The sequence below is a fragment of the Lampris incognitus genome, chromosome 1 (assembly GCF_029633865.1).
Source record: "Lampris incognitus isolate fLamInc1 chromosome 1, fLamInc1.hap2, whole genome shotgun sequence".
Lineage (NCBI taxonomy): Eukaryota > Metazoa > Chordata > Actinopteri > Lampriformes > Lampridae > Lampris > Lampris incognitus.
Genome location: NC_079211.1, coordinates 43,332,974 through 43,357,621, shown reverse-complemented (window position 1 = coordinate 43,357,621; position 24,648 = coordinate 43,332,974). Strand labels below are relative to the sequence as shown.

General features: G+C 42.2%; 1 protein-coding gene across 1 annotated transcript; it reads right to left on the bottom strand.

The window, feature by feature from the left end:
- Positions 1-2,586: 2,586 nt before the first annotated feature.
- Positions 2,587-19,885, bottom strand: nocta (nocturnin a). Its single transcript, XM_056287108.1, has 3 exons — positions 19,370-19,885; positions 5,195-5,497; positions 2,587-4,868 (listed from the first exon to the last, which is right to left on the bottom strand). Exons 1-3 carry the CDS (start codon positions 19,587-19,589, stop codon positions 3,997-3,999), a joined length of 1,395 nt encoding a protein of 464 aa, XP_056143083.1. The 5' UTR covers positions 19,590-19,885; the 3' UTR covers positions 2,587-3,996.
- Positions 19,886-24,648: the final 4,763 nt, after the last annotated feature.

Genomic DNA, 24,648 nt, shown 5'->3' with positions numbered 1-24,648 from the left:
TTTTCTCTTAGCACTTCCTCTTTCCTCTTTTTATGGTGATCATCCAAATGATTTCCACTGTGTCGTCCTTATCCATTAAGGTGAAACATGTCATATAAACTTAGAAACAAAGCCCTTTCAAGGCTCAACACAGGCAGATGCAAAGGATCAAATAGAGAGTTCTGGAGCACCTTACAGAGCAAAATCTCGAGACAAAATGGCTGGTCTCAAACTATGACCCTACCCATGCGATAATAAATGAACAATGGAGAACAATGTCATTTAAAATTACAGTACATTCGGCTCACAGCAGTCTTCAAAGCACCCCCCTGGAGATGCTAAAACGCTCTTCACCTACATGTAACATCACAGCAGTGGTACAGAATTGAAGACGAAATTTTGAAATTATCATTGGAACAACGCGATGTCAGTATTGTATTCTGGTTGTTGATAGTTAAGGAGGACGTTCTCCGTTGCATCATCATTTTACATGTCTGCCCCCCAGTACCTCTTCACACAGACTACCCTTTTCTTGCCTGCAGGTGTCCCCGTTGAAGCATTTTAATTATAATTTCAACATTGGATTTTTTTCCAAAGAAGAGAGTCAAGTCAAGTCAATTTTTTTTTGGATAGCCCAATATCTATCCATCCATTATCCAAACCAATATCCTGTTCTCAGGGATGCTGGAGCCTATCCCAGCAGTCATTGGGTGGCAGGCAGGGAGACACCCTGGACAAGCCACCAGGCCATCACACAGGGCTGACACACACACACACACACACACACACACACACACACACACACACACACACACACACACACACACACACACACACACACACACACACACACACACTCATACCTAGGGACATTTAGTATGGCCGATTCACCTGACCAACATGTCTTTGGACTGTGGGAGGAAACCGGAGCCCCCAGAGGAAACCCACACAGACATGGGGAGAACATGCAAACTCAACACAGAGGACGACCCGGGACGACCCCCAAGGTTGGACTACCCTGGGACTCAAACCCAGGACCTGCTTGCTGTGAGGCGACCGCACTAACCACTACGCCACCGTGCCGCCTAGCCGAGTATCACAAATTACAAATTTGCCTCAGTGGGAGAGACAAAATATTTTATAAATGATACTGAGATTTGGTAATGGTTTATTTCTACCAATTACTTTTTTATATTTTGATTTCCCTGCCTCTCAAAAATAGAGGAGGGGCAACCTCCTGTGCCTCGATGATTCAGCCTCCTTTGGTAGAGACATGTCCCTATCAACTTTCAGGCGAACTGAAATATCCCCACCAACATTTAGACCTGTAATGGCGGCTAAAACAGAGACAGTATGTTTCATTCATTCCATTTGGCGGTGTCATACCCCATACTCAGCCAGAGAGGGTGAACAGAGTTGCTCAACACCAGCTCAATGTACTAGCTATTGATGGAGACAGATGCTGGATGGTGAGGAAGTAATTTGGTTATCATCTAGCAGAAAGAACGGGTTTTTCTATTTTATGTCTTTTTGTTGACTGGAAAAAGGCTACAAAAAACCCCCAAAACAGACAGCTGACAGCTTGCCCTTGTGTTCTCATCCAGAGTGAACTATAACATGCCTATATGGGCATACGCTTGCCAGGTAACTACGTCATGAGTTTTTTTTTTAAACTTTAATCCCGATTCATATGATGGTCTTACCTTAGATAAACTGATTCCATGCATGTCTGTGATGTGAGAGGTGCAGTAAAGTCAACAAGAACCAATTTAGCGCTCATGTAGCTAATGTAAAATTAAATTAAGCTATGCATCGCAAACTGTGGTCACTCACTCATAGACGCCCCGAGAGGAATGCTTGGTAGGGATGCTTAGCAGGATGTGCAGCACAGGTGCACCGTGGGTCTGCACGGTTTCATGCTTGTTTCATTAGAAACTCATCTGTGCTGTCACAGACTAATGCTACGGGCTGAGTTTGAGCGGGAAAATGGTTTTGACTTACGTGTGTAGATTCAGTAAAGGGCACACAGGTATGTCTGCCTATGCTCTGTCTCAGCTGAGTGAGAGCACTTTGTAACCCATGGTTACCAAATACGTGTCTGTGTTTCTTTTTACTTTGAAGTCAGTTTCATTTTTTCGGTTTCCTTTTTTTTTGTATATATTTTTATACACATATTGTTTAGTAAACCCATCCTTTTTGACCCCACCAACCCTGTCCTCGTTGTTTTCTTTCCTAAAAAATCCCTTAAGTTGGCTGATTCCACCTGTCTTTGATTAATTTTGTTAAATCCCCATCTACCTTTGAACACATGATGGCACTTTACAGCAAGCGGACGTCATTATCAGGAAGGTGTTGCTTATGTAGTATTTTTTTTCAAGACAAATTTACAAGATTTTATTCTGTGATATATATTTTTTTCAAGTTATGAGTAAAGAAAGTTGGGCGGCACGGTGGTGCAGTGGTTAGCGTGGTTGCCTCCCAGCAAAGAAGGTCCTGGGTTTGAGTCCCGGGGTAGTCCAAACTTGGTGGTGGTCCCGGGTCGTTCTCTGTGTCGAGTTTGCATGTTGTCTGCGTGGGTTTCCTCCGGGGGCCTCGGTTTCCTTCCAAAGACATGTAGGTCAGGTGAATCGGCAATACTAAATTGTCCCTAGGTATGAATGTGTGTGTATGTCGGCCCTGTGTGATGGATGGATGGAGTAAAGAAAGTTGTTTAAAATGTTCTTGCAAGGATAGGAAAATGTTTGAAGCACACCAACATTAATGCCTCCACATTTGTAATTATTGTACACACTATTGATCTCCATAAGTAAGTAAATCTGATAGATTAGATCCTATATAATATAATGCCATTCAGAATATAACATATTTAGTAACATTTAGAATAGAACCAAGACCCTGTGGTGTGTTCCTTTGTTGGTTTGTCACAACTCTATTGTAGTTTGTTGACAAAATTAACCGTGTTACATCATCTGGTTTCCTTCCCTCCTACATGTTCCACACCACCCATGTGTCTCTACCAACTTTCAAGCCAAACCTACACCCTTGGCTTGGCACTCGATTGCAGTATAAACCCAGTTTTTCCAAAGGGTTTGAATTACCACAACCACAAGTGGTTTTTGATTACACAGTCATAACTGTGCACAAAAATTATTAGGCTGACCAATTCAGAAAAGCTGTGCTATGCTACATTTTGGTTTGGTCTGACCCTAACCCTGTCTTTAATTTCACAATATAATAAAGCTGGGTAAAACATTTACAGTCACACATGTGCACACTCAGACACGCTACGGTTGACTCATCCCAAATAATAAATCACTCGGTAAATATCCGGCACAAAGCTATGACTTTATACTTTTCTAATCTGCTTTACAGTGTACCAAATGGCCTAATACAGGATAGTTACAGCACATTCTGCAAGATTAGAACATCGAACCAACCAACCTAGATTCATGAAAAAACATTACATTAAAATACAGTCTATGAAGAATTTATTTCTTAAATAAATAATGTTCTCATTTTTACTGGTAGGGAGCTGTCATTACAAATGTACTGCACAACTAGTGAAAATTATGTAAGTGCAAAATAAGACTTATTAATTATTAATATATAATTAAGATGTAATAAAATTAATTATAATTAATATCTTCCACATATCAAGTTAGTTGTTAATTTGATAAACTTAAGCAGAAAAATACGTTTTATGTTTCATATGCGCAAAGATTTTTCTAGCAACTCTGCTCAAAGTATGCTATAATTATCCCATTTTAGACATTTTTGCCCCCTATCTTCAGTGTAAACTGTTGTTTGCCCTTTACGTGGACAGTTTCTATAAAATCAAGCAGATTTGAAAGATCTAGCCAAGATGGTGAAAATTCATGCCAATGACAGAATCCATAACTGTTCTCATTTGGTTAAATCAATACAGACCAATGGTAATGGTTTCATTACGATTCAAAATTCATACAATGTATTCCAGACAATCCTTTTGTTTTGGTCCAAGACTGCATGATTGACAGTCTACATCAACCTATTGGGCTGCTCTCTGAAGCTTACGTCACATAGCAGTGATAAATGGTCAGAGGGGTAGTGGTAGGAAGGGAGCCGATCTGGGCCTATCTGCTCTTCGGTAGGAAGGTCCAGTAGTGTCTCTACAGACAAGGCATTTTGCGTGTACCAGATGTAGTCCAATGTGCTGCAACTCTCTCCCGAGGGGCGGATCTTCCATGTGGTGTAGGCTGGCTCTGTCTGCCCATCAGAGCTCAGCAGTTTATATGCTGAGTCTAGGCCCAGCGGGGAAGAGCTGAAGCGTCGGTAGACATCCTCTGAGGGCTCTGCATTAAAGTCACCGCACACTATCAAAGGGACACTGTTGGCTGTGACCATGCCGGCATCGCCCTGGGTGATGGCTCTCGATGTTATGGCTCGAAGGTTTTGTAAGAGATCAGCCCCTTGGGCGCTGCGCAACCGCTCCCACCCGCTCCGTGCTTTCAGGTGGGTCACGGCTATGCACAGCCTTCGACCTGTTGCCTGGCAACACAGCATCTGAACAATGGCCACCTGGTTGGTGGGCAGCATCATGGCAGATAGGCGCAGGTGAGATGTGGCCAGGAGGGAAAAACGTGATCGTCGATAAAACAAGGCACAGCCATCAGGGCCGTTGTTCTGCTCCACATCAAGGCACGGTGACCAGGGTTTAGCAAGAAAGCTGCCATGGTAACCTAGGCTGGCCATAATAGGTTGAAAGGTGTCATAGTAATGGTCCACTTCCTGTAGACACAGGATGTCGGGGCGGTAGGTGAGGATCTCCGCCAGGATCAGATACTTCCTCTCCTCCCAGTTGAGAGCATCTACAGGACAGCGCACAAAACCGTCTTTGCTCTCACCCAGGGCTGAAAACATAGGGGTGGGGGGGGGTAACAGGGAAATTAATGAAAGTTATAGAAATTAGAATTATATGATCTATTCATCTGGCCAACCAAAACAGTGAACAACCATGTGCCATGAGTGTGCAGGTTTTCATTCTAACCTATTTCACTGATTAGTCCTCTACTGTCTAGTTAAAGGTATAATTGTTGAAATGAGCTGTAATGTTGGGTTGGAAGGAAACCCTTCTTACATATGGAATTACATATGGGGGGACATAGAACCATTGAACTAAGAGCATAGAAAGACATACATGACCTTTGTGTCTATGTATCCTTCCACAGAACTTTACCTTGTGCCAGGATGTTCCACTGCATAACCCGTATGGAGGGGTTGTGGTCATGGTTGTGGTCGTGGTGGTGCTGGTGTGGGGTGGGGCCATTGGGATACACCAGGTCTCTGTGTGGGCGCGCTGGACGCCGCTGTAGCGCCTCCTCGCATTCTCTGAGCAGCTGCTCCGGGTCAACCTGAGCTTCCTCCATTTCCTGTACCGTGTTCTGAACTGAGTACAGGTCTGCCTTGGCCAGCGGAGTGCTGTTGCGTGACTGGGCTAATGTACTAAACAACCTGCTGCTGCTTCCGCCCATTGGACACACTGGCACCCAAGACAAATGAGACACATTTGTTAATCAAAGGTACTCTCTTCTCCAGCTTGTAAAGCATATTAATAGAATAGGCATTTATAAACAGTGGAATGTGAGAAATGGCATGTCTCATTTAGCTCAAGTACAAGTGGCTAACACAAGGTGTCACCACTGACTGTTAATAATATAATAATAATAATAAACTTTATTTATATCGTACCTTTCTAAACAACGTTACAAGTTGCATTACACAACAGGATAAAATAATGCACATAGTCAAGCTAAACAACAAAACACAATACAAATATAGGACATACTAATGCCAGAGCCACTCCACAGAACAAGGTAAACACAGTCAGGATAAAGTCACAAGAATATAATTAAAATGAAGAGAATTAATGCTGATAAAACAAGGATTATGATGAAACAATCAAAATAAGGTGATGAAAGAAAAATATAAAAATATAAAGAATTAAAATGTAAAATTATAAAAGTACAAGATATAAACAATATAAAAAAAATAAAACAAACTAATAAATAAATAAAAATTGGGCAACAATGGATTTACTATAAAAAAGCCTTCATGTAAAAGAAGTTTGAAGAAGTGATTTAAAAGAAGGCAGAGAATTTGCTAGCCTACTTTCCTCAGGTAGGGAGTTCCAGAGCTGTGGGGCTTTTACAGAAAACACCCGGTCACCTTAAGTAATGAGGTTGGCTGAGGGAACAGTTAAAAAGGACCTGCCTGAGGAGCACAGGCAGTGACTAGGCCCATGGGGTGTGAGTAAACCTGTGATATATGTAGGGGCGAGGCCATGTAGGGCTTTAAAAGTAATTAGTAAAAGTTTAAAATCAATCCTATACTTAACAGGTAGCCAGTGAAGCATTGCAAGAATGGGAGTGATGTGTTCATGTCTCCTGGAATTTGTTAACAGTCCGGCAGCTTAGTTTTGGATGAGCTGGAGGTAGGGGATGGACTTTTGACTGAGCCCTGAATACAGGGAGTTACAATAATTCAGACGTGATGAGATGAATGCATGGATGATTTTTTCAAGGTCCGTCTGAGATAGAAAATGTTTAACTTTTGCGATGTTCCTAATTTGGAGAAACTAAGACCGCACTACCTTAGTGATTTGTGTGTCAAGATGGAGATTGGAGTCAAAAAAGATACCCAAATTGCAGACAGGGTGCATAACACTGCAGGACAGGTTCCCTAGCCTTTTTTTTTCCAGCTCACCAGTTAGGTTGGGGGAGGGCAAATAAAAGGACCTCAGATTTGCCAGAGGAAGTTTTGTGACACGAGCTCTTAATATTGGAGAGACAAGCCATAACATGAGAAAGATTGTGTGTCATTACCAGTAAGTGGGACATAAAGCTGAGTGTCGTCCGCATAACAGTGAAAATTAATATTATGATGACAGATGATCTGACCCTGGGGGAGCATGTAAATGGAAAATAATAATGGACCAAGAATTGACCCCTGGGGGACACCATATGCAAGGGGGGCTGGAGATGAGGGGAATTCTCCCATTATAACAGAAAAAGAGCTATCAAATAGGTAGGATTGGAACCAGGCCAGAGCTGTATCATTAATGCCAACATAGTTTTCCAGGCGATTTAAAATGATGTCATGGTCGACCGTATCAAAGCAGAACACAGGTCAAGCAGAATTAAAACTGAGCAAGCACCAGTCAGCGGTGAACAATAAGTTGTTGGTAACTTTAATGAGAGCGGTTTCTGCGTTGTGGTGGGTACAGAGTCCTGATTGAAATTGCTTAAAAATACTACAACTATTCATGTGTGTGATTAGTTGAAGAGCAACAGACTTTTCTAAGATTTTATATGAAAAAGGTAGATTAGAAATTGGTCTAAAATTGCATAAAATAAGAGGGATGAGAGTAGGCTTTTTCAGAAGAGGTCAGACTATTGCGTGTTTAAAACTAGATGGGAACAAACTGGTAGACAGTGAGCACTTGATAATGGAGAGAATTTGTGGGGCAACAGTGTGAAATACCTCTTTCAGAAATCTAGTGGGGATGGTGTCCAGGTGACAGGTGGAAGAGTTCAAGTGGGAGATTAGCGCTTTTAAGTCTAATAGAAAAATTTGCTTAAAGCGAGTCAGCCTGGCGGAGGGTTCAATGCAAGTGGGGAGATTGCTCATCACCGGTGTAATGTGGAGCCTAATGTCATCTATTTTCTTAATGAAGTGGTGGAGAAACTGCTCCCATGTTTCAGTGGATGGATCCAAAGGCTGGCTGGGAGGGGGGGCTAACCACTGAATTTATATCCTGAAATAAAACTCTAGGGCTGTGGCAGCTACCAGCAATTACATTAGAAAAGCAGGAATGCCTTGCTTCCTTAACTGCATTCTGATAAGCCAGCATCAAACTTTTCAGTCTATCAAGAAATGCCTTGGGTTTGTCCTTCCATTTTCTCTCGGCTTTCCTGCACTGCCTCTTTAAATCCCTTGTGTGGTCATCACGCCAGGGGAGGGCGTTATGTTTGACACGTTTAACTTTGATGGGGCAATGCCATCAAGGATCGTCCGGCAGGTATTATTTAAATTATCCAATAAGTCCTTTACAGGGAGATCCATCTATTTAAGGGTATTACTAGCTGGAGCTGATCAAAAACATTTTTTCTAAAACCACTAGCTGACTTAGAATTAAAAGACAGAGAGCAGATACAGGTAGATGGCTTGTGAGCAGGGAGTAAAAAATCCCAATTTTGCGATCAGAGACATTAAAATTTAGCAGTTGAATATTATTAAGAGAAACGTTATAAGACAATGCCAGATCAAGAGTATGCCCCTTATTATGAGTTGGATCCTTAACAGATTGTTCAAGATTAAAAGACTCAAAAGACATTAATAAAATCAGTGATAAAACAAGATGTGGAAGGACAGCAAATATATATATTAAAATCACCAAGGATAAGAACTCTGTTATATTTGCCCATAATAAAGGAAATAAGTTCAGAAAATTCTTGAATAAAACTAGTGTGATACTCCTTTCACACTGGCCAAAAAACCCCACTAACATTCGCCTTTTTGTATTGACCAAAGGCGGACATTCGCAGGTTTTTTGGCCACTGGGGAAGGGGTATTATTAGTCTTAGGTGGTCTATAGATTAGAATACAGAGTATTGGATGCTGGCCATTTAAAATAAAACCCAGAGAATTGAAAGAAGAAACAAAAATAAAAGAGATGGGGGCATTTGTAATTATTATTAAAAAATGACAGCTACCCCACCTCCACGGCCGGACAGCCTGGGCTGATTAAAACAGGATTATTTGGGGGGACATACCTCAGTTAGCGGGCTAGATTATCCAGGGCTTAACCAGGACTCAGTAATGGAAAAAAAAATCAATATTATTGGTCGTGACAAAATCTTGGCATAAAAAGGACTTGTTGGCAAGGGACCTCGCGTTCAGCAAACAAACCATAGCAGCCGTAGTTTCAACAGTATATGCAGCCAAAGGGTGTAACTGCTGTTGAGTAGAAGATATACCTGATTTTGTTGTTGGAGTGGGTGGAATGTAAACCAAATGTGCTCTTATTGTAGATTTAGTAGACTGTTCGCCTATAAGTTTCACTGATTATTTAAAGCTGCATCCCTTTGTATTGTCACAGTATCCGTAAGAGATTTATGGGTAAGATAGGAAACAAAGAGAGGGGAGAGAAACACAGAACATTGTGAAGACAAGTTTTGAGGATTTGCCAGCAGAAGCACGGAGAACATTAACGCTTGAAACCTTCAGCAGTGCCTCAATGAATAGACAGCGATGAATGGTGGGATTGTTTACACGTTCCCTATAAAAACGGAGGGTCTTCATGCAGACAAAATTTAAATGCTGGGTCCACTCAACAAACAGGACTTCGACAAATTAAACAACGGATACTGGAAGCAACATCCTGACAACTGATGCAGCCAGTGTTGCAGTCAGAGGCATAGTGTTAGTAATGATGTCCTCTGAAACCAGTGGACACTTAGTGACCACCGAGTATTTCATCCTGTCATCAGTACTGTGTGAGTCTGGGCGAAGAGCAGAAATGCACAAATATTTGAACGATATTTACTTATTCCTGTCTGCTCTTGTCCCCTTTGTGAATGAACAAGCTAAATGTAATGGCTCCTTAAACAGCTCTGTAATCTCATTATATCTAAGCCAGTCAGCGGTGGAGAGACAGGGCAGAGACACGCAGGAGACAAACTAAATACGGGTCACGGTCAGAACTATTAAGTAATGAATTAAATAACGAAGGTTTACATGATAAACCGTAGAAAGGCCAAACTAATCTGCTGCGGTGAGCCATCAGTTTGCAGGGACTTGACAGAAATGTTTTTGTTTTTTATTTTGGATCTATTAAGAAAAAAATTTGGAGGCAAAAGGCATTTAAATGGACACTATAGATATAAAAAAAAATGCTTTATAAAACATTAAATACTTGTCAGTAATAATTACATGGGTGACAAACACCATATAGAAACTACAATTATACGATGTGCTTTGAATTTTAAAGTCACTGAAAAGTTTAAGAAACTTCATTGTGGAGTTTTGACTATTCCATGTTGATTTTAATTCAAAATAGCTTTGAGTGGATGGATCTTAGCGGAGGGAGGGAGAGAGAGAGAGAGAGAGAGAGAGAGAGAGAGAGAGAGAGAGAGAGAGAGAGATATTTCCATGTGTGTCAGGTTTTCTAAGAGCTCTTGCCTCTTTATGTTGATGATGAAGAGCTAATGCACTGATTTTGTCTGTTCTCACTTCTGGCTCACTAGGATCATATTTCTTTCCGTCCCTTTCATTTTATAACCGCTCCCTGTCTGCCTCGCTCATTCTCTTCCTCTCCTCTACGGACTGACTCTGCACCCCCCCCCCCCCCACACACATCTCTCCATGTCAAAGAAGGTTGAATATACCAAACAATAATGATTTTTTTTACATTATATACAAATCACTATTTCTGTCAAGTTGATCTTGCTGTTGAATGAAAAAGAAATAGTCAAGAAGCTTAAATGCCCACGAAAACATCTTTTTTAACACCACATTACACCTTTTACCCATATCTGTGTATAATTAATGCAAAACAATAAACAACGACAACAACTTAGTTTTGTATAACGCCTTTCAAGGAACCCAATGACGCTTTACACTAGATAAGAACAAAATAGATAGATAAAAAACAAAATGAAAAATAAATAAAAATAAAATAAATTAAATAAAAATAAAAAGAATAAAAAAAAAATAAGAAAAGAAATAAAAATGAAAAAAGTAAATTATAGGAAACAAGCAGGAATAGAATTATCAGTGTTTTCTAAAAATACATCAATCTTTGAACTAGAATGATGAAATTAAACTTGATTTGAACTCTTATTTAGCTACATTTCCTTTCAGAACACACACACACACACACACACACACACACACACACACACACACACACACACACACACACACACACACACACACACACACACACACACACACAAAGAAATCACAAGAGCAACAGCCAAAATAAAATCTTTTACTGTAACATCAGCAGCTGTGGTCCCCTTGCAGTCCGCTTTACAAAATGACTAATACAACAGCTAATGAAACAAAGGGGTGCCAGGAGGACAACAACCAAGCATGTCCTAAGCACACACTCCCTGTCTGCCTCGAACCACTGACACCCTCCACCCACCTCCCTTACACAAAGGCCTTTAAAGAGGCAGCCAACGCAGCACGCCTGTTTGAGACAGGTGAAGAATAGAGAGAGAGAGGAAGAGACACAGAGATGGAGTACAAGACAACAACAACAACACAAGAGCTGTGGAGATGGAGTGTGTCAGGAAAAGAGGGCTGGGATCAAAAACTCAGTGGGGGAAAATGGATGAGAGAAGAGAGACGGGGGATGTTGGTCAGGGACATGATGAGGAAAAGAGGAAGAAATGGGGGCAAAAAGGAAAGAGGGGTTGGAGTGTGGGTGTGAGGGGGTTGGGGGGATAAGGATGCTGCTTAACAATTTAGTGGATGTAAGGATAGAAACATTGTGTAACAGATGAGGACCCCCCCCATGCACGCACACACACACACACACGCACACACACACACATCTCTCTCCATGTCATAGAAAGTTGAATCAGTTCATCTGGATACAACGTTTATTGACAGATATACATTTCATCAAATGTATACATTTTGAGTGATGAAATGTATATCTGTCAATAAACGTTGTATTCAGATGAACTGATTCAACCTTCTTCGAGTTTGTTACCTGGATTACTGAGCATGCATCAAGACATCTCTCTCCACGCTCTCCCTATAGCACTTATCATACCAAACAATAATGATTTTTATGACAGTATATACAAATGACTATTTCTGTCAAGTTGATCTTGCTGCTGAATGAAAAAGAAATAGTCAGGAAGGTTAAATGACCACGTCTTTTTTTTAACAACACATTACGCTTTTTACCCATATCTGTGTATAATTACTGCAAAACAATCAACAACAACAACAACTTAGTTTTGTATAGCACCTTTCAAGGAACCCAAGGATGCTTTACACTAGATACGAACGAAATATAAATAAATAATCAAAAATAACATAAAATTAAAAAAAAAAATCCGTTTTCTGTAAGGTGTCCTTGAGTGCTCTGAAAGGCTCCCACAAATAAAATGTATTATTATTATTACAATAGAATGATGAAATTAAAGCAAACTTGATTTGAGCACTAATTTATCTACATTTCCTTTCAGAACATACCAAAAAGAAAAAGAAAAGAAATCACAAGAGCAACAGCCAAAATAAAATCTTTTACTGCAACATCAGCAGCTGTGGTCCCTTTGCAGTCCGCTTTACAAAATGACTAATACAACAGCTAATGAAACAAAGGGGTGCCAGGAGGAAAACAACCAAGCATGTCCACACCACACTCTCCCTGTCTGCCTCGAACCACTGACACCCTCCACCCACCTCCCTTACACAAAGGCCTTTAAAGAGGCAGCCTACGCAGCACGCCTGTTTGAGACAGGTGAAGAATAGAGAGAGAGGAAGAGACGCAGAGATGGAGTATAAGACAAAAAAAAAAAAAAAAAAACAAGAGTTGTGGAGATGGAGTGGAGTGTGTCAGAAAAAGAGGGCTAGTATCAAAAACTCAGTGGGGGAAAATGGATGAGAGAAGAGAGACGGGGATGTTGGTCAGGGATATGATGAGGAAAAGAGGAAGAAATGGGGGCAAAAAGGAAAGAGGGGTTGGCATGTGGGTGTGAGGGGGTTGGGGGGATAAGGATGCTGCGTAACCATTAAGTGGATGTAAGAATAGAAATATTGTGTAGCAGATGAGGACCCCCCCCCTTGCACCCACGCACACAGAAATGACCACGTTTAAGAAGCAATAAACCGGAGGGAAAAAATGGTCCTTACAGTTTTGACAGTCACTTTGTGCCACCACTGCATTTGATGAACACTTCAACATGGTTAATGGGATGATATTTTGGGAATACCTATTGGTGCTTTCATAAGATATCTATACGCAAGAACATTTTGAGCGACGGTAATTGGGAATGTGGATATGATGACCAAGGCGGTGGAGGCAATCAACGGTCATTTCGCTCGGTTGGAACAGTCAAATCGGATCAGAACATCATTTCAATTTACTGTAATGCAGCCTTTAAGACCAGGGGATAATGACATTTAAGGTATATCAAGGTAACCACAATCCCAGATGACATCTTGTCTCATATCACGATATCGATATTATATCGCTATCGTGCCTAGCTCTAGCTTAACCTGTATAAAATGACTGAGCTAGAAACCTTTACATACAGATATCGGCAACAACCACATCTCACACTGGCACATCCTCAGGCCTGAGCTGTACACGTAACACACACACACACACACACACACACACACACACACACACACACACACACACACACACACGCACGCACACACACACACACACACACACACACACGCACACGTGCACAGAGAAATACTCACGTACAACAGAGACGATTATTGAAATTTCACATACAGGATCTCTCTCGCCACTGGTTTTCCACACAACACTTTTTGCGCTCCCTTTTTGTTCATCCCTATTCTTCTCTTGCGCTCTAGTTTGTGGGTTTCGCTGTCTGGCTCTGCTCCTCTTCCTCTGCTCCGCCGCTTTGGGTAAGGTCCAGAGGAATGAATGATGTCTTGCTAGCGTGCAGAGCTGGATAGCTCCCCGGGTAGATTGGTTGATTGAGTGTGTGTGGACAAGAATAGTGTGACTCTCACGGGACAGTCCCGATGAACTGCCGGGGGACGCCTCAAAAAGAGAGGACAGGCGCACTGACTGGCCAATTCAGGAATATCCCATGGCACTCCCAGACACACAAACAAAACTTACACAGACCCACACAGACCCCCTCCAATAGAATTATAGCAATGCGGCACAGGCAATCCAGGGATGATACTCAGTAAACTGGAATGTAAATGGATAATACGATGTCAAGCATGAAGTGTGTGTGTCTGTGTGTGTGCGTGTGTGTGTGCGTGTGTGAGAGAGAGAGAGCTCAGCTTGAAAATCTTGTTCCATCTCATGCAACCGCTTCCAAGTGCAACTTTCAAGTGCTGCACAGTACACACACGTTTACACAATACATTTTCATATTTTACTACTTAAACAAAAAACAACCCCTGAGTCACTCCAAACTCAAGCTGGAAGAATACACTCAGTAATAGAGCGTAGATGAGGGAAGCAGCTCTCGTGGTTGCGATGATTCAAAACCTTTGGAAAAACCCATTTTATACTGCAATTGAGTGCTAACTCCTCAGCTGGTGTGTCGTCTAACTCCAATCACCAGTGAAGCACCAGGGAACACCAGAGAAGCACCAGTGAAGCACCAGGGAAGTGCCAGAGAAGCACTAGGGAAGCGCCAGAGAAGCACTAGGGAAGCACCAGAGGAGCACCAGGGAAGCACCATAGGAGCACCAGGGAAGCACCAGAGGAGCACCAGGGAAGCACCAGAGAAGCACCAGGGAAGCACCAGGGAAGCGCCAGAGAAGCGCCAGGGAAGCACCAAGGAAGCGCCAGGGAAGCGCCAGGGAAGCACCAGAGGAGCACCAGGGAAGCACCAGGGAAGCACCAGGAAGCGCCAGGGAAGCACCAGGGAAGCACCAGAGAAGCACCAGGGAAGCACCAGGGAAGCGCCAGGGAAGCGCCAGGGAAGCACCAGAGGAGCACCAGAGGAGCACCAGGGAAGCACCAGAGAAGCACCAGGGAAGCACCAGAGAAGCACCAGGGAAGCGCCAGGGAAGCGCCAGGGAAGCGCCAGAGAAGCACCAGGGAAGCGCCAGGGAAGCGCCAGGGAAGCACCAAGGAAGCGCCAGAGAAGCACCAGGGAAGCGCCAGGGAAGTGGAGATACACCTGGGGTATCTGCACTCTACCGAGTGTACTCTTCTAGCTTGAGTTTGGAATGACTCAGTGGTTGTTTTTTTGTTTCAGTAGTAAAATATGAAACTGTATTATGTACACACGTGTGTACTGTGTGGCACTTGGACGTTAGTGGTTGCATGAGATGGAACAAGATTTATGAAAAGATGATAGTACGACACGTCGCTGAGAGCTGCTGCTGTTACTGCGACCAGCTGCGAGCTGTTTTAGAGTCATTCTACAAATGCCTTGTTCGAGCGTCTTATCAAGACTTGCTTGTCTGGCCCGCATATAATCTCATTTAGAAAATTGGCCTCCATGCACTATAGGCAGCACTGTCGAGGACCACGTGGCCACAGAACAGCACTGATGTGGGGGGGCAAATTGTGGATTTGGATAAAAAGTGATGATTTTCTGAGACATTCTATTTAGTTCTGACAGCAAAATCAAACCTCTGAAGATGTAATTTCAATATACATCTGTTTTGTATGTACTCAGGGGGATGCCATTCTCTTGGGTGAAAGCTATTTTTATTTATTTTTTTGGATTTTTTCCCCTTCTTTTTTCTCCCCAGTTGCACTCGCCCAATTACCCCATTCTTCCGAGCTGTCCCAGTTGCTGCCCCACCCCCTCTGCCAATCATGGGAGGGCTGCAGACTACCACATGCCTCCTCCGATACATGTGGAGTCACCAGCTGCTTCTTTTCACCTGACAGTGAGGAGTTTCACCAGGGGGACGTAGCACGTGGGAGGATCACGCTATCCCCCCCCCTCCAAAAGGCGCCCCGACCAACCAGAGGAGGTGCTAGTGCAACGACCAGAACACATACCCACATCTTGCTTCCCACCCGCAGACATGGCCAGTTGTGTCTGTAGGGACACCCGACCAAGCCGGAGGTAACATGGGGATTTGAACCGCCGATCTCCGTGTTGGTAGGCAACGGAATAGACCGCTACATTACCCAGATGCCTTCTCTTGAGTGAAATTTGACAAAGATTTTAGGGTAGATTGGGTCATCCCCCATCCAACGCAACTTTAAACATTGAGGTATCCTTGAGCAAGATGCTCAAACCCTACCATGCTCCATTCCTGCAAGGTTTTGTGTTGGATTTGTTTGACATTCAAGATGCAAAATAACACATTGAGAACATGAAAATATTATCTTGCTACTCCCTGAACCTAGCTGCTACTCCCAGCGAGGTTTGTGTTTGTTTTATCACCTTTCTAAGCCATTTGGTCTGAAAAAGGGCTAATGGTAATAGCAGCATAAAAAACAAATACAAAAGCTGGTTTCCTAAGTGTCTAAAGTCTAACCAGTTTTGGAGCCAGTGCTTCAGGGTAGTTGGGTAGTTCAACCCCCCTCATGATTAAAAGTGTATCTGTAGTCATGAAGGGGTGTTGAACTACCCTGATGCACTGGCCCAATATTGTGTACCCAGCCTCACCTAGTATTTCATTAGAGAGGGAAGTCGGTAAAGACCCTCTCATTTCCTGCAGCACTTCCTAAGGGTTTTAGTCACCAGGATAGTCAAATAGCGTGTGTGTGTGTGTGTGTGTGTGTGTGTGTGTGTGTGTGTGTGTGTGTGTGTGTGTGTGTGTGTGTGTGTGTGTGTTTGTGTGTGCATGTGTGTTCACTCCATTTTCTACCTTTGTTCTGCCATGCAAAGTGCTCCAGCCTAGATGATCAACAAACACTGAGATCAATTTTATGTTCACTGCTGTTTCTAAAATAAAGTGTTGAAAAATACTCCCAACAAGACTTGCGATTCATATCACCATCCTCATCTTCAAAGAACTGAATAACAAAATTATCATTATCATTATTATTACTTTTGGATTCCCCCCCCAATTGTACCCGGCTGTTCTGGTCGCTGCTCCACCCCATCTGCTGATCCAGGGAGGGCTGCAGACTACCACATGCCTCCTCCACAACATGTGGAGTCGCCAGCCGCTTCTTTTCTCCTGACAGTGAGGAGTTTCACCAGGGGGATGTAGCATGTGGGAGGATCACGCTATTCCCCCCCAGTTCCCCCTCCCCCTGAACAGGCGCCCCGGCCGACCAGAGGAGGCGCTAGTACAGTGACCAGGACACAAACCCACATCCGGCTTCCCACCCACTGCAGGGATGCCCAACTAAGCGGGAGGTAACACGGGGATTCGAACTGCCGATCCGCGTGTTGATAGGCAACAGAATAGACCGCTACGCTACCCAGACACCCATAACAAAATTATTTTGTGAATATGGTGCAGCCCTAAAACCTGCCTTTTTAAGTCTTCATATTTCCACTGCATTGAACGTTGACATTTTTAACTGTTACACTCTACAATTTCAAAGAAATTTAACAATTTCTATTACTTATATTTCATAATGTTAAATATATAATTTTAAAATTTAATCATAATTCTGCTTTACCTTGAACTTCAACGACAAGCCGGCGAGCAAAACGAAAACCCAGCCATTTTTTTTTTACACATATAGACACAAAGTTGCCTTTGGATGGCTGTGTAATAATACTGTGATGTGTGGAAAGCTGATTTTGGGCTTTTATTTTAAAATCACTTAATTTTCCTCACATACAAAATCACAAATACTAACACAGATAGTGTTGAGATTTAATTTTTTTTTTTTGCTTAACTAACTCCTCTCTCTCTCTTTTTTTTTTAAAAAAACTATTTTTTTCAGGTTATTCAGTACATCCTTATCTGGCACTGTACAATAACAACAGTACAGTTTGAACTTTGCCCGGTGACGCCTTGGTGTGTCTCCTGTGAAGACTTGTTGCTTGGCATCTAATTACCGTGAGCTCTCTAGTGTTCATGAAGAGATATTTCTTATCAATAGTGTTGTCCACCACACCCATGTCTCTGTGAAAGAGGCTGGATGCAGGAGTGTTGGACTATGAACCCCAGTGCCCTTGACTTGAATTACTACAATTAATATCCTTTTGCTTTCAGTATTTTTCCCTGTTTTGTTTTTTTAATCAGTTTCGTTTTCAGTTGGATGTGATTGGTTTATTGTAAATCCCATTTGCTGTGTTGTTGCCATTGTAGCTTCATTCCCCTTCATCGGTAAATGGACTGCATTTATACAGCCCTTTTCTAGTCTACCGACTACTCAAAGTGCTTTACAGTGTACGCCTCACATCCACCCATCCACACACACACTCATACACCGGTGGTGGAGGCTGCCATGCAAGGTGGCAACCTGCTCATCAGGAGCAGTTAGGGGTTTAGTGTCTTGCTCAAGGACACGCTCTCTGGAGGAGCCGGGGATCGAACCAGCGACCTTCTGATTACTAGACGACCTGCTCCACCTCCTGATCCATGACACCCCAAATTTGGAGAATGTACCTACTTTTCCACCCAATGTGGAAAAAATATGTATTTTACGCCTATTCTGACAGACATTTTCGTTGCATGTCCATTTCACAGTAGTTGACATGCGTTAAGTCATGTTTGTTATTCACTGAATGCTTACTCTGGGGTTCAGCATAAAGAGAATTTCCTGTATGTTGGTACATGCATTTTAAGACAAATTTTGCTCTGCAAATATGATGGTCAGATAACCAAAATCAGTTTTTGGGGAGTAGACACCAGCGATTAAGTCCATTCTCTTTTTCTTAAACATAAACTTGTCTTGTATTGTGTCCATTTTCATTCTCGGCGACAGTTTTCCATTTCAACCCGGAAAGCAGGCCAAGATGTCAAAGGGCAAGAGATGCCCATCAGTTATATATAATCTACTGTATCAGCAACGAAATGAACAAATCCAAGTAACTTCTAAGGAGTTTAAAGTTTGAGAAGCGATGACTTTGGACCCTGTTGTGTGATGCATAAAAAAAAACCTGTTTCAGAGGTCGTCCGTTTTCGCCGCAATGTGTCCTTAAGGGTTCTGGTTGTCCAGCAATACACAAGAAATAAACAAATAACCGCTGAAGCTGTTTGGGGAAAGTGTTACGTGTTAAAGAATTACAGCAACATTTTGGATCATGAAAAAAAAAGAAGTAAAGGGAAAAGCAGGCTTACACATTGTCATAAACCACTGCCGTCTCTTAAAATGACTGTACAACCACTGTCTTGTAATGACGTGTTCAATTCCTACACCCACGTTTTGAAATGACTAAAAACCACATCAGGGACCTCTTAACACGTGGGCCTATAGTCTTTCACCCCACACGTTAGTAAGAAGACACTATAATAATTATCATTTATAAAATAATAATTAATAATAATAATGAGTAATAATAATAATAAATATTATTTATAAAACTAAATTTTAGGTTAACACATTCAGTTAATGCCTTAACAAGTTTGGAGTGACACGGGCCTTGGGAGGGTTGACAGGTGGAGGTAGATGAGGCCCATTTTCATCTGGTGACAAACCAGGAACTCTACAAGCCAAGAGGCGAGCACCCTTTCCCCAGTGTAGCGCCACTCGTTGATTTTGAACAACACATAAACGAGACATGAAGCCTACCGGGCTTGTCCCTTGCCGCAGAGGGGGACGCGTCCGTCATCCCCGGTGCCTCCGAGTCTGAACCGATGACTCCCGCTCTGTCACCGCCGGCGAGGGGACGCCGCAGCCCGGAAGCGGAGACTCCCCCGGTCCACACCTGTCTCTGGACGGTCGATGCTCCTCCGCACAGCGCGGCGAGGTCCCGGGAGAAGAGAGCCGAACAGAAACGAGCCGAACTCATTCCTCAGGTACGGGGAGGCGGAAGACGGGGCGGTACGAAGCACAAAGTCCGATGAAGACTGCCGCCGATTTTTTTTGTAACGACTGACAAACAGATCCGATATATTCGCCCAGACGAGGAGAGAGGAGGACGCGTCGACGACGCGCAATCGGACGCCAGCGAAGTCTTGTTACTTTACTGTTTAAGGAGACAAAGTAGCCGGCGAATGTTACGTCATCGTTTCGCCGCGAGTCACGGGGACGTCTCATTTCAGTGGGGTGGTAAGGCAAAACAATACGTCCTCGCGGTCCAGCCAGAGGGATGAAATGACTTTAAATGTAACCGAATATTGACGTGTTACCGCGTGACACGTCAATCGCGTGCGGTTCACCCTATCGGGGCTGCGAAAATCCAAGTTTCAACATATAGCACCCCCCTATCGGTTAAATAATGGTTCGCTCGGTAAAGAACCCCAGACGGAGAGGGGAGAGGACGGACTTACGTAAACCAATCGTTACTGTTTGCGCTTGTCCGAGGTACACGACGAACAGACGAGAAGAGACGTCCCCCCCCCGCACCCCCCATATGCTTGGTCACGGATATCCTTTCCATGTTATGTCACCTGCTAGTGAAAACGAAACCCTCAAGGTGCTCCAAAAAGACAGAATAACTGGGTCATAATAACTTGGTTATGATAACTTGATTATAACAACTTGGTTATAACAAATTGGTTATATCGTGGTCATCAGCCGACACAATGCAGGCTCGAAGAAAGCAGGGGCAAATAAGTTTTATTCCCATCGTTGTGCATACCAATGTAATAATAATAATAATAATAACAATAATAATGATAATAATAATAATAATACATTAAACTTATATAGCACTTTTCTAAAATGTAAATTAAAATGTAAATTAAAAATGTCTTGATACTATGCCTGATGGATCGCTGTCCAAATGATGAAGTTACACCGGCCTGCCCACCTATATCTCTTGCTCATATTCTCTCGGTTAGGGCTGGCCATTTATTAAATGTGTCATTCAAGCGTGTATGGGTGATAGGAGAAAATGTTAGCCTAACGTTAAGTTTTTTTTTTAATTTTACACACAAAAAAGCTAATCTTATCAGCAATAACTTCATTGATAAAAAATTAAAATGAATGGCTAAAATTATAAACAAAACTTACTGATTTATTGCACAAAACACATGCTGTTAATGTTAACGGTCAGTCCCTTTTAAGTAAACTTTACTGTATTATGTCATTGTTTAACTAGAGCAAAGGTGAGTGTTTCATACTGTGTTTTTCTGTTAATCATTTGTCAATTCCAAATTGAAAAGGAGAAATATGTTTGGTTTTCGTCTGACCATTGGGGTTGAACGACTTTTTAGGAGTCTGTGTATCCTGTCACAACCCATCATGTGTTTGTCAACAATGTTGTATGTATATATGTATGTATTTATGTAAGAAAGAAGAAGAAAGCCACTTTATTTTGTCATTGCATAGGTTACAACGAAATTTGTTCTCTGCATTTAACCCATCCTGTTGTATAGGAGCAGTGGGCAGCTGCAGCAGCTGGGGACCAACTCCAGTTCTTCTTTCCATTGCCTTGATCAGGGGAACATGCAGGAGATTTAACCCTAACATGCATGTATTTTTGAAGGTCGGAGGAAACCGGAGCACCCGGAGGAAACACATGCAGACACAACATGCAAATCCTACACAGAAAGGACCTGGGATGGGGCAAAAAAAAAAAATCTTAAAAAAAAGAAAGAAAGAAAGGACCTGGGACGGCCTGGGGTTCGAACCATGGACTTTCTTGCTATGAGGCAACAGTGCTTTTTTCTTTTATTTTATAGGAAAAAAAACAATAAAAAAACCCAACATATATATTTTAAACCAATAGGGTAATAAAAGATCTCCAACACATCGAACTCTACAAAATCAAAGAGAATAAGTATTAAAAATTAAAACACAGATCGATAAGACAGAAAATAGTGAGGTAACCTGCAGACTTTGGCATGACTTCCAGCCTAGAGTCCTCCAAATCAAAAAAATCAAACAAAAATACATACATATATACCATCTCCAATACATCTTACCCCACACTCCAAAATATACACAGGATTTCACTTCTGATACAAACTTATTAGGACCAATAAGGAGAACCTCAGAGCTTGAGCTGAAGGAAATTGAGTGACATCCATTCTTTAATAGAAGCCAGGTAGTCGTGAAGGGTAACAATATTACCCATATCATTTGGCTTAACTGATAAATACAGCTGAATGCCATCAGCGTAGCAACAGTGAGAGATGCAATTGAACTGGCTAACCAGATTGCCTCGAGGTAACATGTAGACTGAGAAAAGGATGGGACCAAGGATTTAACCCTGCGGAACTCCACGGAGTATAGGGGCACTTGAGGACAGAAAGTTGTCTATGGCAACCTGAAACTGCCCGTTAGACAGATAGGATGAGAGCCAACTGAGAGCAGTGTCCGAGATACCAACCCACTTATTTAAATGTTCAACCAAGATGAAGTGATCAATAGCATCAAAAGCAGAATTTAAGTCAAGCAGGACCAGGATATAATGTTTGCCATCGTCAGCTCGCATGAGGATGTAATTTGTCACTCTTAGTCGTGCTCTTTCTGTACTATATGGTGCCAAAAGCCGGATTGGAATTTATTGAAAATATTGTGTCCTTCAATGACCGCAATGAGCTACTGTGCAACGATTTTTTTCAAGAATTTTGAAGATGAACGATAGTTTTGAAATAGGTCTGTAGTTCTTTGGTAGGACTGGATCAAGGGCAGGTTTTTTTTTTAATAGGTTGGACACTCGCCATCTTAAAACCATCAGGAACACAGCCAGAGGTGAGAGAAAGCTTGATAATGGAGAGCATACTAGAGCCCAGGGTAGGCAGGACCTCTATAAGGAATTTGGGGAGGGGGGGGGATTACATCTAAAGCACAAGAGGACAGGCACATATGGGATACAGTCTCAATGAGGTTGAGCAGAGATATCGAGGGAGAAATCAGACAAAAGAGTAGGACAGTAAATGGATGAATCAGGAGAATTATTAGCAATGTTAAAATGAGAACAAATGTTACTGATTTTGTCAACAAAGGAAGACAAAAAAATGTTCACAGTCTGCTGGGGAGGAGACAGATACAGCAGGAAGGACAGGGTTTAGAAGCCTGGCTTTAAAGAGGAACCTCGGATTGTGTTTATTGTCTCTAATTAGGCCTGCAAAGTAAGCAGCTCTTGCCCTTTTGATGTTTTGGTTGAGCATGGACAGCGGTTCTTTCAGACAGAGGAGATGGGCCCTGAGTTTGAATTTCTTCCACCTACGTTCCACTCTTCTGACTTCCCTTTTCAGATGATGAATGTTGTTGTTAATCCAGGGCTGAGAGTTAGTTGACAAAAGTGACCTGGTAGTGTAGGGAGCTTTGGTATCTAGTGCAGAAGCACACTGAACATTGAACCAGGTTACAAGATCAAAGAAATTTGATTCAGTTCATTTGGATACAACGTTTATTGACAGAACCGTTTCATCACTCATCTAAGTGACCTCTTCAGTCTAAACTGACTAGAGGTATCCCCACCCTTATAAACAACTGCAGGGATACCTTCAATCAGTTTAGACTGAAGAATTCACTTAGATGAGTGAGGAAACATTTCTGTCAATAAACATTGTATTCAAATGAACTGATTCAACTTTCTTTGATTGTCTTACCTGGATTATTGAGCATGCATAAAGACAGGTTACAAGACCTGGGGGGGGGGGTATAGAAATGAGAGAAACAGGATGAAAAAGTAGCTGCAGGGCTGGCACTGAGGAAGCAAGAGTGTACTGCGCACTTCTGCGGTTGAGCAGAATACTGAAGCATGATGTCAAAAACGATGCATTTGTGGTCAGAGACAAAATCAAACATGGAAAGAGAGTTCAAGATCAGAGCGAGGGTAAAAACAAGGTCAAGAGTGTGACCATGGCCATGCGTAGAGCTGGACACATGTCGAACAAGGTTAAAAGAGTTGATAATATTTAATAAATTGGTTGAAAGAGAATCTGAGATGTTGTCAGTGTGCACATTAAAATCGCCAGCCATAATAACTACCATATTTGAGAACCACAGAAGTTAACAGTTCAGAGAGTTCGTTTAAAAAAGAATTGTTAGGTTTGGGTGGTCAGTAGATAACCAAGCAACATACTGGAATTTCACAATCACTTTTGAAGGAAAATAATTCAAAGCTATTGAAAGTATCCCATGCAATCTGATTACAAATAACATTATTCTTAAAAACAACTGCAATACCCCCACCATGACCAGTGAGCCTAGGGAGATTAAGGGTCTGGTAGTTGGGAGGACAGAGCTCTATAAGAGGGAAGCAGTTCCCGGTTTTAAACCAAGTCTCAGTTACAAGTAAGAAATCCAGATTGTGAGATAAAATTATATCATTAAAAATAAAGGTATTGTTTAACAGTGCTCTTATGTTACACAACAAAAACGCGGTTGGAGTGAAAGGCTTGACTTAAGTGAAACCTTAATGGCGAGCTGAAAAACGTTGTTTGTATTAAGAGCAGACTGACAGTGTTTGACATATTTTGGTGGTCTATTGTTAATTATGATAAAGACAGGATGGACTGGGAGAAGACCAGGGTCAGCTAGAGAAATAGATGGCTGTATCCTGTCAGAGGGAGAGCTAGAGGGACACATGATAGATACAGATTTTGACGCATGAGCTCTGCATGCAGCTAAACGTCAGGCTAAAAAAGCTATACAATGGATGAGGTTAGAAATCAGTTGTTTAACCCCCTCGCTATTTGAGTGAATACCATCTTTTTGTAAAAGTCCCTCTTATGCCAGAATGAGTCAAAGTTGTTAATGAAACCATGGTCTATAGCAATACAGAAATTCATCAACCAGCAGTGCAGACTGAAGAGGCGACTAAAGTGCTTGACCTCTTCCTAGGGATGGAATGGGGCCAGACAGGATAGAGTTTTTGCCCAAGCTCTCTCAAGCTAGAGTGAGGGACTCAAAGTCGGACTGTAGCTTTAATGATTGCCTTGATATTACAT

Coding starts and splice junctions, on each gene's coding strand:
- nocta (XM_056287108.1), bottom strand. CDS start 19,589: ATGAGTTCGGCTCGTTTCTGTTCGGCTCTCTTCTCCCGGGACCTCGCC. Junction 5,498..19,369: donor TGCGGCAAGGGACAAGCCCG/GTAGGCTTCATG, acceptor CTTGGGTGCCAG/TGTGTCCAATGGGCGGAAGC. Junction 4,869..5,194: donor GTGGAACATCCTGGCACAAG/GTAAAGTTCTGT, acceptor CTATGTTTTCAG/CCCTGGGTGAGAGCAAAGAC.